At 40.9% G+C, this 14,932-nt stretch overlaps 1 protein-coding gene across 1 annotated transcript in view; it reads left to right on the forward strand.

The window, feature by feature from the left end:
- The first annotated feature begins 979 nt into the window (after nt 1-979).
- Nucleotides 980-14,932, forward strand: part of PCOLCE2 (procollagen C-endopeptidase enhancer 2) — a 62,901-nt gene continuing 48,948 nt past the window's right edge. Inside the window, exons 1-2 of the mRNA XM_045503401.1 lie at nt 980-1,440; nt 2,390-2,498. Coding sequence (XP_045359357.1) covers nt 1,358-1,440; nt 2,390-2,498 — 192 coding nt within the window. The 5' untranslated portion in view covers nt 980-1,357. The remainder of the gene's footprint in view (nt 1,441-2,389; nt 2,499-14,932) is intronic.

Consider the following 14,932-nt stretch of genomic DNA (forward strand, 5'->3'; position numbering starts at 1 on the left):
TATATCACTGGTGTTGTATATAAGTCAATTTGACAATAAATTATATTAAAAAATAAATTCAGCTACATCCTTCTTGTGGTGGTATGGTTGTGGAAAATCTTAATGAATCCATTCTGTTCTTGTTTTCTTTTATTAATCCCTGGTTATTGGAAAGTACGTAACAAAATAAAAGGTTTAAAATTATTTTTCTCTAATTAAATAAAGGAAAGCCTTGGTTCCTCCACAAGGCTGTAATTATTCTTAGAAAAACAAATCCTCTATGTATCTTAACTGGTCAATGCTACAGAAATAAATTGTTGGAAAAGATCTTTTAAGGACAGAGAGATGCCAGCAAAGAAACACCATTTTCAGAACAGAGCACAGGATGGTGAGATCTGATGATTTGGGTTCTGTCTTCATTATCTGCCATAGTTAATGACGGTTCACTCACAAATCGCTTGGCTGAAAATGCACTTTGAAATCCCAGCACAGAAACTGTCTCCCTATTCTCATACACTGGTAAAAACAGAGAAGAATCTATTGAGAGTGTGTGTTTAAAGTAAGAGGATAAAGGCAGGAGTTAAAATGTGATTGAATCCCTCTTGTGCTTCCTCCCTTTCTGGCCTTAGATCTGGATGCTTGAAGGCAACAGAAATAAAGAGGGAACCCCAGTTTCCCAGCAATCAGCAAGCGCTAACACCTTTTTTTTTTTTTTTTTTTTTTTTTTTTTTTTTTTTTTAATAAGCAACTAGGGAATAACGCTCCACAGAGGAAGCCATGACCCCCTCTCTGTTTATCATCTGTGGATCCCGAGGCCACGTCCCGCTAGGGTACCACTCGGCAGGGGGTTCCCCTGTCCTCCTTCTTCCCAAGGCCCTGCGAGCGGGATGTCACAGGGGCCGTGTGTCCTGGGGTGTCAGGGAGGAGACGCCCGCCCTGCCCCAGGAGAGGAGGCGGCTTGCCCTCGGAGCCGCCCCCTCCCGCCGCCGGAGAACAAACGGGATATTCAGCAGTGGCCTGTGGCTGCCAGAGCAACTCCTCTGGGGAAATTAAGCGTCGAGTCAGCCTGCACCGTAATCGTCTTTAAAAGCACCCCCACCCGCCTGCCGAGCACACCCGGATACCTGGGCTGCCCCGCGGCTGCGTGTCTGTGTGTGTGTGCGTGTGCGCGCGCGCGCGCGTGAGAGAGAGAGAGAGAGAGAGAGAGAGAGAGAGAGGTGGGGGGGAGAGAGAGAGAGAAAGAAAGGTGGGGGGAGCGTGCGAGCCTGTGTTTCTGCCCGAGCGTGCCGGAGTGTGAGCCTGGGGGGGTGGTGCGAGCCGGTGTGTGTACCGGCGTGCGCGCCGGGGTGGGAACGAGCCGCGTGCGTCTACACCGGCCATGAGGGGCGCGGGCGCCTGGGCCGCGCTCTGCCTGTTGCTGGCCGCCGCCGCGCAGCTGTCGCGGCAGCAGCCCCCGGAGAGGTAACGCGACCCCCACCCGGGCTCCCTCCCTTCCTACCTTCCTCCCGCTCTGCTGCAGCCAAGCCCGCAGCTTCCCTGCAGCCGCGTCGGGGCGCCCAGGGAACCAGCGCGCGACCCCGCGCTCACCCGGGCTCTGGCGTCCCCCGTCCCCGCGCCGTCTGTCCCCGGGCCGGGTCCCGAGCCCCCCAGCTCCGCCTGCCCCCGGTCCTGCCGCTGGCCGGGCCACCACGTGGCGGGGGCTGGAGCTGACCTACGCCTCTTCTTCCCTAGTGCTTATGCGGGCGGAGGGAGGCACTGGGGCCCAAATCTGTGGACTTTGCTTTTTTACTTCTGTTTTCCTCTCCCGGGCGGCTTGGCCCAGAGACATGAAGCCTTGGGGAAAACGAGTCGCGCGGCGCGCGCGGGCAACCGCACGCCACCTCCATCAGAAAGTTAACTCTTCGCCTCCTCCATCAGAGCTGAGGGAGGGCCCTGGTCCTGGACTGGGGGACCCACTTTTGGCATCCCCTCTTCCACCTCCATCACCAGCCACCTCCGTTTGTAAATGGGAGGCCCTGCCAATGGTCAATGAAATTCAGAAAAGGAGAGAAGTAGGCATCTCTCCACATCTAGGAAATTAAAACTTTTTAGTGTTAACCAATTGCTTGTTTATCCATTTACCATTTTCCTATAAGCTCTTACCACTATGTGGAGGATTTGCTTATGGATGGATGGATAAATAGATGTTGTGTTACTAGGATGGAGACAGATGGCAACTGGACTGAATGTTTTATTAGGCTATAATTTAAATATTCTAAAAGCTAGCAAGTATTTCAAATCCCGTATATAGTGCAGGCATTTATTAATCAATATTAACTTTATCCATATTTAATAGGCTACACCTTTCTGAAGTTGACATTGGATTGTTAGACCCACTTTCAAATTAAGTGTCCTTCTTTTATTTTCCCAGACCTGTTTTCACATGTGGCGGCATTCTTACTGGAGAGTCTGGATTTATTGGCAGCGAAGGTTTTCCTGGAGTGTACCCTCCAAATAGCAAATGTACTTGGAAAATCACAGTAAGCATTTTTTTTAAGGGTATTCTCCTGGAAGTGGGTATTGGAAACAGTGGAAGGCTGCTGCATTTTTCCTCTGGCGTAAGGATCTAGGTAAGGGGCGAGTGCCTGAAATAGTGAAATGTTGGATTTACCTCAACTATGTGGGAGATTTTTATTAATAGAACTAGTGGCATCCTGTGTTAGTGATTAGAAAGGGCACAAGATAACTGTTGAAGGAATAAATTCTTAAAGCAGATGTGTTTCTGAAAACTCATACTGACTCAGTTGAGTTTCATAGATTGAAAATTAAGGCTGTTTTCAAAGGCCTGTTGTAATGACTTTTGGAATCCATTTGTTGCTTGTACCCTGCATAAATGTCTCCTAGTGGAGAACAGAAGATCAAAGGTAATGCTCATCCCTGACTACTTTATACCCATTATGAGTAAAAGGGAAAAGAAAATGAAAAAAAAAAAAAAATCCCACTTAATGTTCCTGATTTAAAACCACCACTAATGGCAATCTGAGAATAGAGAATAATAGTAATTGTGGAATAGGGCAGTAAAGTCTAAATATCAAACAAAGGCTAATAAAATGCCCATGCTGGTTAGTAATGGCATAGATTATGCCAAGTCAAGATAAGCAGTCAGATTTCCAGACAGCCATCTTAAAAAAAAAATAGTCTGGATTTAGAATCAGCTAGATTGAGTCATCCTTCCAGTCAGTATGATGGGGTGAGTCTTTTTCATTTTTTCGTTGTTGGGAAGTTGTTTAGTAATTGAACACATTGGTTCACTGAGACCTTTATTCAGTCAGATTGTGCCACAGGCTGATTATAATTTTTAAAGTAGCTCCCTCTTACTGAGCACTTACTGTTTCCTAGACACTATGCCAAGTAGTTAACTCACATACTCTCACTGAATCCTTGAAATCACTCTGAAAAGTAACTCTTCTGTACCCATTTTATAGATAGGAAACTGAGGCCTAGAACAATTATATAAGTTGACTTGATCAAACATTTGGTAAGTTCAGCTTTGCATAAAGTGAAACCTATTTTGTAATGGGGCATTTTTAACAAGGTCGTTTGACAGGCAATATGAGGGGTCCACTGCCCTAATATAAAACTTGGCTCCTGTATGTGTTGATGCTCCCCTATAAAATATTGACTGTCTGATGAACTGGTACATATTTCATTATGTTACTGCAACACATGGGGCCAGGAGAGAATGAGTCATAAGAAGCAGCTTTGAAATAGTGATATTAGTGTGAGCGTGAATAAGGCTTCAAAATAAACACGGAATTTGGTTTTCATATTATAGTTGTGTTTCAGTTGTAATTTAATGGCTTTAAGTTATACATGATCCAAGGAAATTAATGGCCGGGAGGCATCATGTGCCTAACAAGTAGAAATTCATGGTTGGCTATATATGGGGTATTATGGGCATAGTTGGTATGGCATCAAATGTCGATGGGAGGAGGGTGTCCAGTGAAGGTTTTCCTTGGTAAAGCAGTGGTGTGCTTCAGCAGAGGCCTGACTACCATATTCTTACGTGGGAGGAGGGGAAGTATAATGGATGTTCTGTTTGGATGCAATGTAAAAATTAGGTGTATGGGCCCACCAGTCAGTCTTCCCTGGATTCACATTGTCATTCTATCACTGATAAATTGTGTGACCAGGATTTATCTTTCTTAAACCTCGGGATTGTAGGGCACCTGGGTGACTCTGTGCATTAATTGCCTGACTTCGGCTCTGCTCATGATCTCAAAGTTCGTGAGATCGAGCTATGTATCGCGCTCTGTGCTGACAGCTCAGAGCCTGGACCCTGCTTCGGATTCTGTGTCTCCCTCTCTCTCTCTGTCCCTCCCCAACTCACACTCTGTCTCTCAAAAAATAAATGAACATTAAAAAAAAAAACCCCAAACACCTCAGGATTGTTGTGAAATTAAAACCAATTAGTGCACGTAAAGGCCTTTGGCTCAGTGCCTGAGATATAATAAGTGCTTAATAAATGTTACCCATCACTGTTATCATTTTCATTATCATTATTGTTTGGTATTGACTTCTCCTTCCTTCTGACTTATAGTCGATATGGCAGATCACTCTTACCCACTTACTTCATTGGTTAAGCTGGGCTTGGCATCAGCTCAAAACAACTCAGACTTCTATGGAACAATCTATATCTATATATCTATGTCTATATCTATATCTATGTCTATATCTATATCTAGGAAGACCTTATTTCTGCGGTTGGGTTCTATAATCATACTGAAGGTATTCTGTGTGAGTCAGGACTAGGTTAGCTTCCAGTAACAGAGACCCCTAATAGAGTTAAAGACCCCTAATAACAGAGAAGTTTGGTTCTCTCTCACATAAAGGAATCTAGAGGTAGGCAATGCAAGGTTGGTGTGGCGGCTTCAAACCTTTAGGCACTCAGTATCTTTGTCTCTCCCTGTTAGGCCATACTTAGATGCGTGTTCAAGTTCCAGCCATCATGTTTCTGTTCTAGCCAAAATAAAGGAAGAAAAACAAGGGCATGTATCCTCCCTTTAAGGACATTGTGCATAATTACATGCAACTCTCCTCTTACATCTCATTGGCTGGTTTTTAGTTACATGGCACTTCTAGCTGCAAGAAAACTGAGAAATGAAGTCTTCATTTCAGGCATCCAGGTGCTCTGCTAAAATTCAAAAGTTTTCTTTTGAGTAAAAGTTTTCTATCAACTGTGGAAAGAAGGGAAAACAAGCAGACGACAAGCAGTCTCTGTGACATATTTATTTGTGGTTTTCTCAGGCTGCCTGAACTCATGTTCGTGAAGTTGACTAACAAATGCCAGCCTTTTTTGGCGGAAGAAAAAAAAAAAAAAAGAAAAAAATTTTTTTAGAAAGTATAGGTAATGTAGAAAAAAGGATTACACAACTTGATTTTCTACTTAAAAAAAGCTTAATAGTTTTCACTCTTAGCCAGTTGAGTTTATTCTATTCCAAGGGGCCTGTGTCTTTTGTGTTTGCATATGAGTAGCTACCAAGAACTTCCAGAGAAGCCCAGCACATTCTCCTGGTTATAATTACTGCCTCTGCTATTCCCAAAAGCCCTGAGTCCTCTCAAGGTCTTAGTTTGACAACATTTTTATTTCTTCATATTTCACAGAGAATAGCACTAATTCATTTGTAAAAATCTTCTCAGTTCTTCTTCACAGTCCTCTAGTTTGTCGGAGTAGCAGAAGCGGACTTTGAGCTCCTGTACATCCTAGGGAACATAAAAAGAGGAGGACCGTGATATTGCTAAAATTAGTAATCCTGAGGTCTCTCATTCATTCAACAGATGTGTTTTGAGTGCTGGATACTATTTGGATTATGGCAGCAAACAATGCAGCCAAACTCCTTGCCCTCCCTCATGCAGCTAGCATTCTAGTTTGGGGAGATAAGCAATTAATATTTAAATAAACAAGTAAATAATAAGATATTAAGTAGTGAGAAATGCATTGTAAATATAAAATAGGGGTGCCTGGGTGCTCAGTCAGTTGAGCATCTGAATTCTTGATTTTGGCACGGGTCATGATCTCACAGTGAGATAGACCCCCTTGTCGGGCTCTATGCTGAGCTTGGAGCCTGCTTGGGATTCTCTGTCTCTCTCTCTCTGTCCCTCTTCCCTTCTTGTATGTACTTACTCTCTCTTTCTCACTCTGTCTCTAAAATTAAAAAAAAAAAATAGATACTACTCCACATCCATTAGGATGGCTATTATAAAAAAATAGAAAATAGCAAGTCTTGTTGGCAAGATGTAGAGAAATTGGAACCTTTGTGCATTGGTGGTGGGAATGTAAAATGATGCAGCCGCTGTGGAAAACAGTATGGCACTTTCTCAAAAAATTAAACCTAAAAAAAAGCAGAATGAAACCTATAAATACAGAGAACACGCTGATGGTTGCCAGAGGGGAGGTGGGTGGAGGGATGGGCAAAATGGGTGAAGGCGAGTGGGGGATACAGGCTTCCAGTTATGGAATACATAAGTCATGGGGATGAAAGGTACCACATAGGGAATACAGTCAGTGGTACTGTAATAACGTTGTATGGTGACAGATGGTAGCTATACTTGTGAGCACAGCATAGGGTGTAGAGTTGTCCAGTCACTATGTTGTACACTTGAAACTAATGTAACCTTTGGGTGTCATTGATACTTCCATAAAAAAGAAAAACAAACATAGAATTATCATATTATCTAGCAATTCCATTTCTGGGTATATACCCCAAAGAAGTGCAAGCAGGGACTTGAGCAGATACCTATATATCCATGTTCATGGCAGCATTATTCACAGTAGCCAAAAGGTGGGAGTAACCCAAGTATCTATCCACAGATGAACAAATAAGTAAAATGTGGTGTAGACATACAAAGGAACACTATTCAGCCTTAAAAAGGGAATTCTGACACATGGCACAATATGGATGAACCTTGAAGACATTGTGCTAAGTTAAGTAAACCATCACAAAAGAACAAATAGTGCATGATTCTGTTTATATGAGGTATCTAGAGTAGTCAAATTCATAGAGTCAGAATGGTGGTTCTCAGGGGCTGCTGGGTGGGGAGTTAATGTTTAATGGGTACAGAGTTTCACTTAGGGAAGATGAAAAAGTTTTGGGGATGGATGGTGGTGGCGATGGTTGCGCAACAATGAAAGGTCATTCTGGCTGCTGTATAGAATGAGTTGTAGGGAGTTAAGAATGGAACAGGGAGACCAATTAGGAAGCTAATGTGGCATCTAGGAGAGAGGAGATAGTGGACTAGACAAGGGCGGTAACAAAGAAGATGAAACATGGACTCTTCTGCCTAAAGCAGTTGGCTTAGCAGTTCTGAATGCAGTTAGGATGTAGTGGCACCAGCCAAGAGGCTGGATATACCAGGCTCAGGACCCTTGCTTGGCAGCTGCTCCAGACAGGGCTGAGCTCTGGTGTGGCCTCAGGGAAGGCGGTCTGTTAAAGGCTTTCCCAAAGCCGGAGGAGGATCAGTCCATTTTCCTGCTCCTGCAGTCAGTAAACCAAGAACGGAGTTTCTACTGGCTAATTCAATATAAATTTTATTTATTTTTTTTTTATAAATTTTTTTTTTCAACGTTTATTTATTTTTGGGACAGAGAGAGACAGAGCATGAACCGGGGAGGGGCAGAGAGAGAGGGAGACACAGAATCGGAAACAGGCTCCAGGCTCTGAGCCATCAGCCCAGAGCCCGACGCGGGGCTCGAACTCACGGACCGTGAGATCGTGACCTGGCTGAAGTCGGACGCTTAACCGACTGCGCCACCCAGGCGCCCCAATATAAATTTTATTAAAAGGGGCACCTGAGTGGCTCAGTTGGTTAAGCATCCAACTCTTGATTTTGGCTCAGGTCGTGATCTCACCAATGAGGTGAGATCGAGCCCCTCATTGAGTTCTTCGCTGACGGTATTGAGCCTACTTGGGATTCTCTTTCTCCCTCTCTCTGCCCACCCCCCTGCTCATGTGTGTGTGCATGTGCATACCGCCCCCTCTCAAAATAAATAAACTTTAAAAAAATTAAAAAAATAAATTTATTGAAACATCACAGAGATGCCTCAAAATGGGAGTCTCAAGAGTGGTCCTAAAAGTCTAGTTCCTATAGTTGAAGAGGAATATTCTGCCTCTTGCTCCTTACCTTCCTCTCATCGTGGTTCTTCCAGACTGGAGATGTGTTCCCGCAAAGTGGCTCTCCCCACCAAATCGTTTTCATTGAACAACATCTTAGTAGGAGATTGAAGAGAGTCTAATGGTAGTAGACTTTAAGAAAGTTGAATACTGCCTGTCACAACCAAACTTTCTAGCCAATTGTAATAGACTTTTCAGTATGGAAATACAGCTTACAGATTAGAAATTTAGATTTGTCCTTAAATTATAGTACTTTAAAATTTTCATAGCTAGTTCTTGGATAGCTGCACTGTCCCAAACACTGTCTACATTGGCTATTTAAGTTAATTAGCCAAATTAATTTAAAAATTCAGTATCTAAATCACATTAGCCATATTTTTTTTTGTTTATTTTATCTTGAGAGATAGAGACAGAGAGAGACAGAGAGAGAGAGAGAGAAAGAGAGAGAGAGAGAGAGAGAGAGAGAGAGAGAGAGAGAGAATCCCAAGCAGGCTACACGCTGACAGCTCAGAACCCAACCCAACACTCAATCCCACAACCCTGGGATCATGACCTGAGCCAAAACCAAGAGTTGAACACTTAACTGACTGAGCCACCCAGGTGCCCCCACATTAGCCATATTTCAATTGTTCAGTAGCCACATATAGATAGTGGCTACCATATTGAGCAGTATATAATACGAATATTTCCCTCAACACAAAAACTTCTTTGGATAGTGAGGTTAATTTTACTCACGTAAAGGTATGTTCAGGACAGGGGTGCTCCGTGCTGCGTTGTTGTGCTTCTGCTTTGCAAGTGGAGAAGCTGAAACTTGTTCTATGGAGAGTTGAAATTGTGACTGGAACTCAAGCCTCTTGACTCAGCTGCATCTTTCTGGCTGCAACTCTTGGTGACCTCAACTAGTCTTAGGTTTTACTAATTAATCTTACTGAATATGTTCTCAAAAATGTACAGTTAGAGATTAAGCCAGAGAATTAGAGGGTTATGAAATTGTTAAATATTTTGTAATCCGTGATGGGGTAGAAGGTTTCTTAGTTTCCTGTGAGAGTTGATTTTTGGAACTGGAAGTTAAGGGGCATCTGTATAAAAAAATACTTATTTGACATAGGTGGTGGGGACAGGAGTTAGTTAAGTAGGATTTGAGAGCTAATGTACATAAAACTTTGGAAAATGGTGGTTGGTTCTTCTAAGGAGGTTTGGGTTGAGACAAAGTTCAGCTGAATTGATTTAAGGATGAGAACCAGTAACTCCACCTGTAGCCAGCCCTGTAACAGGAAACAAAGCTCTGAGTATTAACACTACGTGGACCCTCCATCGCAGTGGTCCTCCTGCTAGGTGCATGTGTGCATTGGGATCAGACGGTGCGGGAGACAGTAAGAGATCTCTGAGATCCCTAAACGAAGCAGAAAAGAGTGGACCATTGTGAACAAGAACACAGCCCGTGTGATGAAGTTCACTGCTGCATTGACAAGACATTTTTGAAGAGCGCACCAGGTACGGGGCTAGAGATATACAGATGAATATGTATGAGATGCAAACGTGGGGGGGGGGCTGCCTGTGAAGACGTGTTCCCCAGGCTCCGAGTGGGAGTGAGGCTCCACAGGTAGCTCTGACACAAAAATCTCCATTCCGTTAATGGTTTCATTATAAATTCATTGCAAACTTGGCAAATCACCAATACTTTTTCTGTTCCTTGATCTTTTCATCCATAACTTGTTCATTTTATAATCCCATAGTAGCGTTACAGATTCATACTGATGGTTTGACACAGTTTTTGAATTAAAAAAAAAAATAGACGTTAGTAGCAAAATAATACCTTGTGAAAGCAACTATTCAGAGTTTGACTTGGGCTACATATGTTATGGCTGGTTAAGTGGAACCAGCTGAATCTTTGTTTATAGCAACTATGCAAATTAGAGGAAACTGGAAGCCTAGAACCTTCTGGGAAATCTCCTTGAATAGATACGTAGGAATTGTTATTTTAAATTGGTTCCCAAAGTTAAAACTAAATGTGGCATCTGAGTGTGTTAGGCAGTTGCCGTCCTTATCTAACAGAAACAGCAGTTGGTATGTAGATACAGGTGAAAATGATTTGTGCTTAGATTTAAAGCTGGGCATGATTTACAAAAGTTTTTAAAATCAGATACTTCATATTATGTTGTCCTGTTGTTATAAATCAGCATTAGAATTCCAAAGTACTTATTTATTATTTATATGCCTTCTTTATTTCCAATTTTAGTATACGTGCTGCGAACGGAACACTTTTCTTTATTTCAAAAAAAATTTTTTTAAGGTATTGAAATTAGCCAATTATTGAAGGTTTCAGTTATTATTGAAGGTTTCAGTTATTATTTTCAGCAGAAATCTGGCTTGGGAAAAATCAGCAAACGTTTGAGGAGTTTAAAATTTGGCAGTGGAGGTTCCTTTAACTCTGAATTAAATAATGTGGGAGTGTCAGAAGGTCACAGACCTTTGCCAGAAATGGGAGAACAATTATAGCAATGAATAGAATCACTTCCATTTAAACTAGAAGTGTGTGGCAAAATTTTCTTTAGCTAATTCATGCAGAAGAAAAAGCATAAATCATATGTTGAAGATCTTCAGGCTCCCAGGTAATCCATGTACGGTCATTTTGATAACTATTCTTTCTTTTGAACTGGAATTAAATATACTGATGTGGAAATGGTGGGGTTCGGAGCAAATAGTCAAAAAAAATTTTTGAGATGTCTTTGGTGCAAAAAGGTGGTTTTATTAAAGCACGGGGACAGACCTTGCACAGAAAGAGCTGCACTGGCGTAGTGACAGGTGACTGATTATATACTTTCATGTTGGGAGGGTGTTAGGGATAGCATAGTTCTCTAAGGAATTTGGAAGCAAGATTTCCAGGACCTTGAGGGGCTAGTTGTCAGGAAAAGGTCATTTACTACTGTCTAGTAAAAGCCTAGTCATGAGACCCTTCAGATGTGTATCAGTGGGCCATATGCTTGGAGGATGATTGCTAAACTCTGTCCTGGGGGTAGAGATAAAGGAAGTTTCCAAAGGAATTTTTATATGTTAACATAGATTTACAGGATCCCAGGGGTCGGGATAATGTTAAGCTAAGATTGCCTTTTGCCTTTAGCAAAGTGTCATCATCGAGGTGGTTGAGTTCCTAGAGGAAGGTCACCCTGACTGTCTCAAGGACTTGTCAATGGGCTATAAGTTATAAGGAAATTTAATTTATTCCTTTTGCCTTTGATCAATACTATTTTATAGATTGTAGATATAAAATAATAATTTGTGGTTTTCAGCATACCTTCAAATACATTGTATCATTGTATTTCATTCCCATCCAATTCTGTGATGTCAGTGTTATACGTATCAGTATGCCCATTTCACATGTAGGGAAACTGAGGTCTAAAGAACTCATAACTTGGCAGTATTGTCATTCCTGCACAGATATGAAAAGAGCACAAAATTTTTCAGCTTACTAATACAAAGGCACTATCACAAGCTTACTTAGCAAATAAATTAACATTCACCTGATGCTTATTAAGCATCTGCTGTGAACTAAGCCTTGGTTGGGCCCTGGGGTAAAAAAGACAAGGCAAAGTTTCTGTCCTCAAGGAGTTTATAAACTGGTGGGGAGTTAGAGAAAACCAGTAGCAGTTATGTGTGTAAATAGTTACGATGCTCACTGTAAGTAGTTTTAAGTATTGATAATGTGGAATAAGTCTTATTTACATTTTTAAAAGATTATTGAATGTCTTAGATTATTATTGCTTTATGCAAAGAGTGAAAGATGTTAGGACCCATTTTATATCTGTGCTACTCTAAGACTTGAGAAATTGGTACTGTGTCCTTTGTTTGACATCATAGGGCCCTTTTACAACACCTGCTTTATATTTTCAAATATGTCTGATAAATAATCATATAAAGACATTCCTATACCATTGTCTTGGGGGTAGTTTTGCTAACTACATTTTAATGTGTGTTAAAGTCATCATACTGAATCTATCCTCCAAAAGCCTGATTAAATTTAAATGGATTTCACATTTTTAAAGAAATGATAGGTTAAAAATGTAGTTGGGATTTATATTTTCCCAATAACCTGCATATGGCTTCGTGAGAAGAAAGTCAGCAGTGGTGGGGCATGGGGTTGTGTGAAAATTGAAACAAATAATGATGTTCTACTAAGATCAGTGCTGGGTATATAATTTGAGAAAACAAATAGTGAATTTAGACAGGAACTCAACATTTAAGTCACTTAATTATAGCTAAGAGTATAGCAAGAGGTTCTAAAATTGCTTTAACTATTATTTGCCTGGCATAACCACAGCAGGACAGATAGGGGAATGGAATTTTGGCCTTAAGCACATATTTCCTGGCTTTAAGCTACATGTAGAATTTAGAATTATATAGAGACTTAAATTCCAATCTTAACTATGGGTTTTTTTTTTTATGTACGCATATATTTGTTGGACTAGGCCTGGTTACTTCAGCTGCCTTGAATAGTAATTTAACCTGGTGCTTGACTTAATATTATTTACATCTAATTCCTTAGTAAAGATGGGAATAATTAACAGAGAATGTCTGCATACCCAAGCTTGAGGACCATATGAATGGGATAAGAGCACTATAGCTGTTTTTTGTTTGGGTTTTTTAATTAAGAGAGTATAATTCAGATACTTTGTGATTCTTAGGGCACTTACACTGTCCCGATTAGGTTTCAGTTGATAAGACATTGGAAGATCTAAAACATTTCCCTTGCTCCCTTAAATCTTCCTGGGAAGCAAGGAGAACACAAATCCCAAATAAATAAGCAAGGAGGTGACATTTTCCCATTGGGACCTCAGTCCAGTTTTTCTAAATTTGTTTAGTTTTCTGCTTGTTTTAAAAGGGCTTCTGTTGCTTGTTTTTGTTTTGTTTGTCTTTGCTCGTTCACATGAAAATCAAATGTTTTTATTGATTGAAAACCTAATGTTATAAATGTGCTTATTTGTACTGCCTGCAGTTTTTAGTGCTGGGCTAAAGCAGAGCCTTAGAAAGGGCTTAATGAGTAGAAGGAAAATGAGACACCATGAAAACGAAGTCTTCATGTTTTTCTGAAAAAGATTGTCCTTACTAACATATTAGTGACCAAAAAGTCATTCTTTCCTGAACTATCACTTTAATAATGGAGCACAAAAATAGCACACTTAAAACCTCTCTGTCAAAAAGCAGTATAAATTGAGAAGGCATTTAACAGAGGTAAAATACCCGGAAAGGGTCTTAAAGAATGTATTATTAAGAAGACTGATGGAATCACTTTCACATTCCTTGCCCACCTCCAGAATTCAATTTATGATGTGAAATTATAGGCAAATTAGAATTGTTCCATAGGTTTGCAGATTCCTCAAAATCTATCAAGAATTAACAATACCAAAAAAAAAAAAAAAAAAAAAAGAGAGAGAGGTCTCATTTGTTGGATTCTCTGTGCTAGAGACCGGAGAAGCATATAGGGGAGCTCCTAATTTTAAGGGTTCTCTTTTTCCCCACATTGTTCTGCCTAGTTAGGAAAGTGTTCCTGTGAATAGTTGCTGTCCCATGTTCCTGGCACAGTGAAGTTTCATATGTATAGATTATTGCTTCTTCATCTTATGAAAAATGTAATCACTACCTTTATCTTACACGGTTTCACCTTATAATTTAGTAGCTTTAACAACAGTGGCAATAGCTCTTTTGGGTATACTTGAATGTCTTACTCTAGGAACTTTGGAGAAAAGAAGTGTTTTCTTCAGATATATTATTTGTTAAATCATGATAGTCAATGTTGGCAAGTCTTTGGAAAACCAGTATAAACATCTAAAAATAAATGGAACACCCATAGAGAAGTGGGGAGTTGGAATTAAAACAGCACAAGCCCTGCCACTAAATATCACCTCTCTTTCATCCCCTCACCCCCAAGACACTCCTGAGCACTGCATATAATAAAATAGTGTTTCCCAAAATGTGGAGGGAGGGAGAGAGTTTTTAGTCAGAGATGGGCTGTTCTGTGGATAAGGCTGACAAGAAGGGCACAGGGAAGCCAGTGGAGATAATTTTTCTGCTTATGCCTCCTAAAAATGAATTGATACGAGTCTGATTGCCAGACACAGACCTTCTAAAAGCCCTAGGCTGAGATTTACCTTCTCTGAAAAAAATCATAATTTATTCTTTAAAACCATTTTTAAAGTGTCTACCAGAGACCAGGTGCTGGGTTGGGCACAAAAGACTGCAATGGAAAGAAATCCATATCCCTGAATGAGAGGGGAGGAGACAAGGAGGCTCTTACTAGTGAGGGAGATGTCCCCAAAATGAATGACAATGACACAGGGTTGTAAGTTTCATATCAAGGGTTGTATATGTGGCATTACTCAGTGACTAGAAGAATGGGCATTGGAAAGTCATACTGATACACTGTTCAGCTATTTACTAGGTATGTGATATACATTCCAGAACTTTCCAAAGTTGTTTATCATGGTCAGACCTGCCCTGTAAGGGTAATGTGAGGATTGAAGGAGATAGTAGATGAAAGGTTCTTGGCACAGTGCTTGGTGCAAGCATGCACTCAATAAATGGTGGTGATGGTGATTTTTTTTTTTTTAACCTCTCTTCCAGGGCTGTAATAAGGCATAAAAGGGTGGTGTTTGTGTAGAACTTGTCTACAAGCCAGTGCATTTCATGCTGGATGGTAATCCCTTTGGGGCATGGCTAGCTCCCATTGGAAATACCCACTCCTACTCACTATGTCCTTTCTTCACTTAAAATATGATCTTTCATAAGACTGTCCACAGAAGTACTTC

The sequence above is a fragment of the Leopardus geoffroyi genome, chromosome C2 (assembly GCF_018350155.1).
Source record: "Leopardus geoffroyi isolate Oge1 chromosome C2, O.geoffroyi_Oge1_pat1.0, whole genome shotgun sequence".
Classification (NCBI taxonomy): domain Eukaryota; kingdom Metazoa; phylum Chordata; class Mammalia; order Carnivora; family Felidae; genus Leopardus; species Leopardus geoffroyi.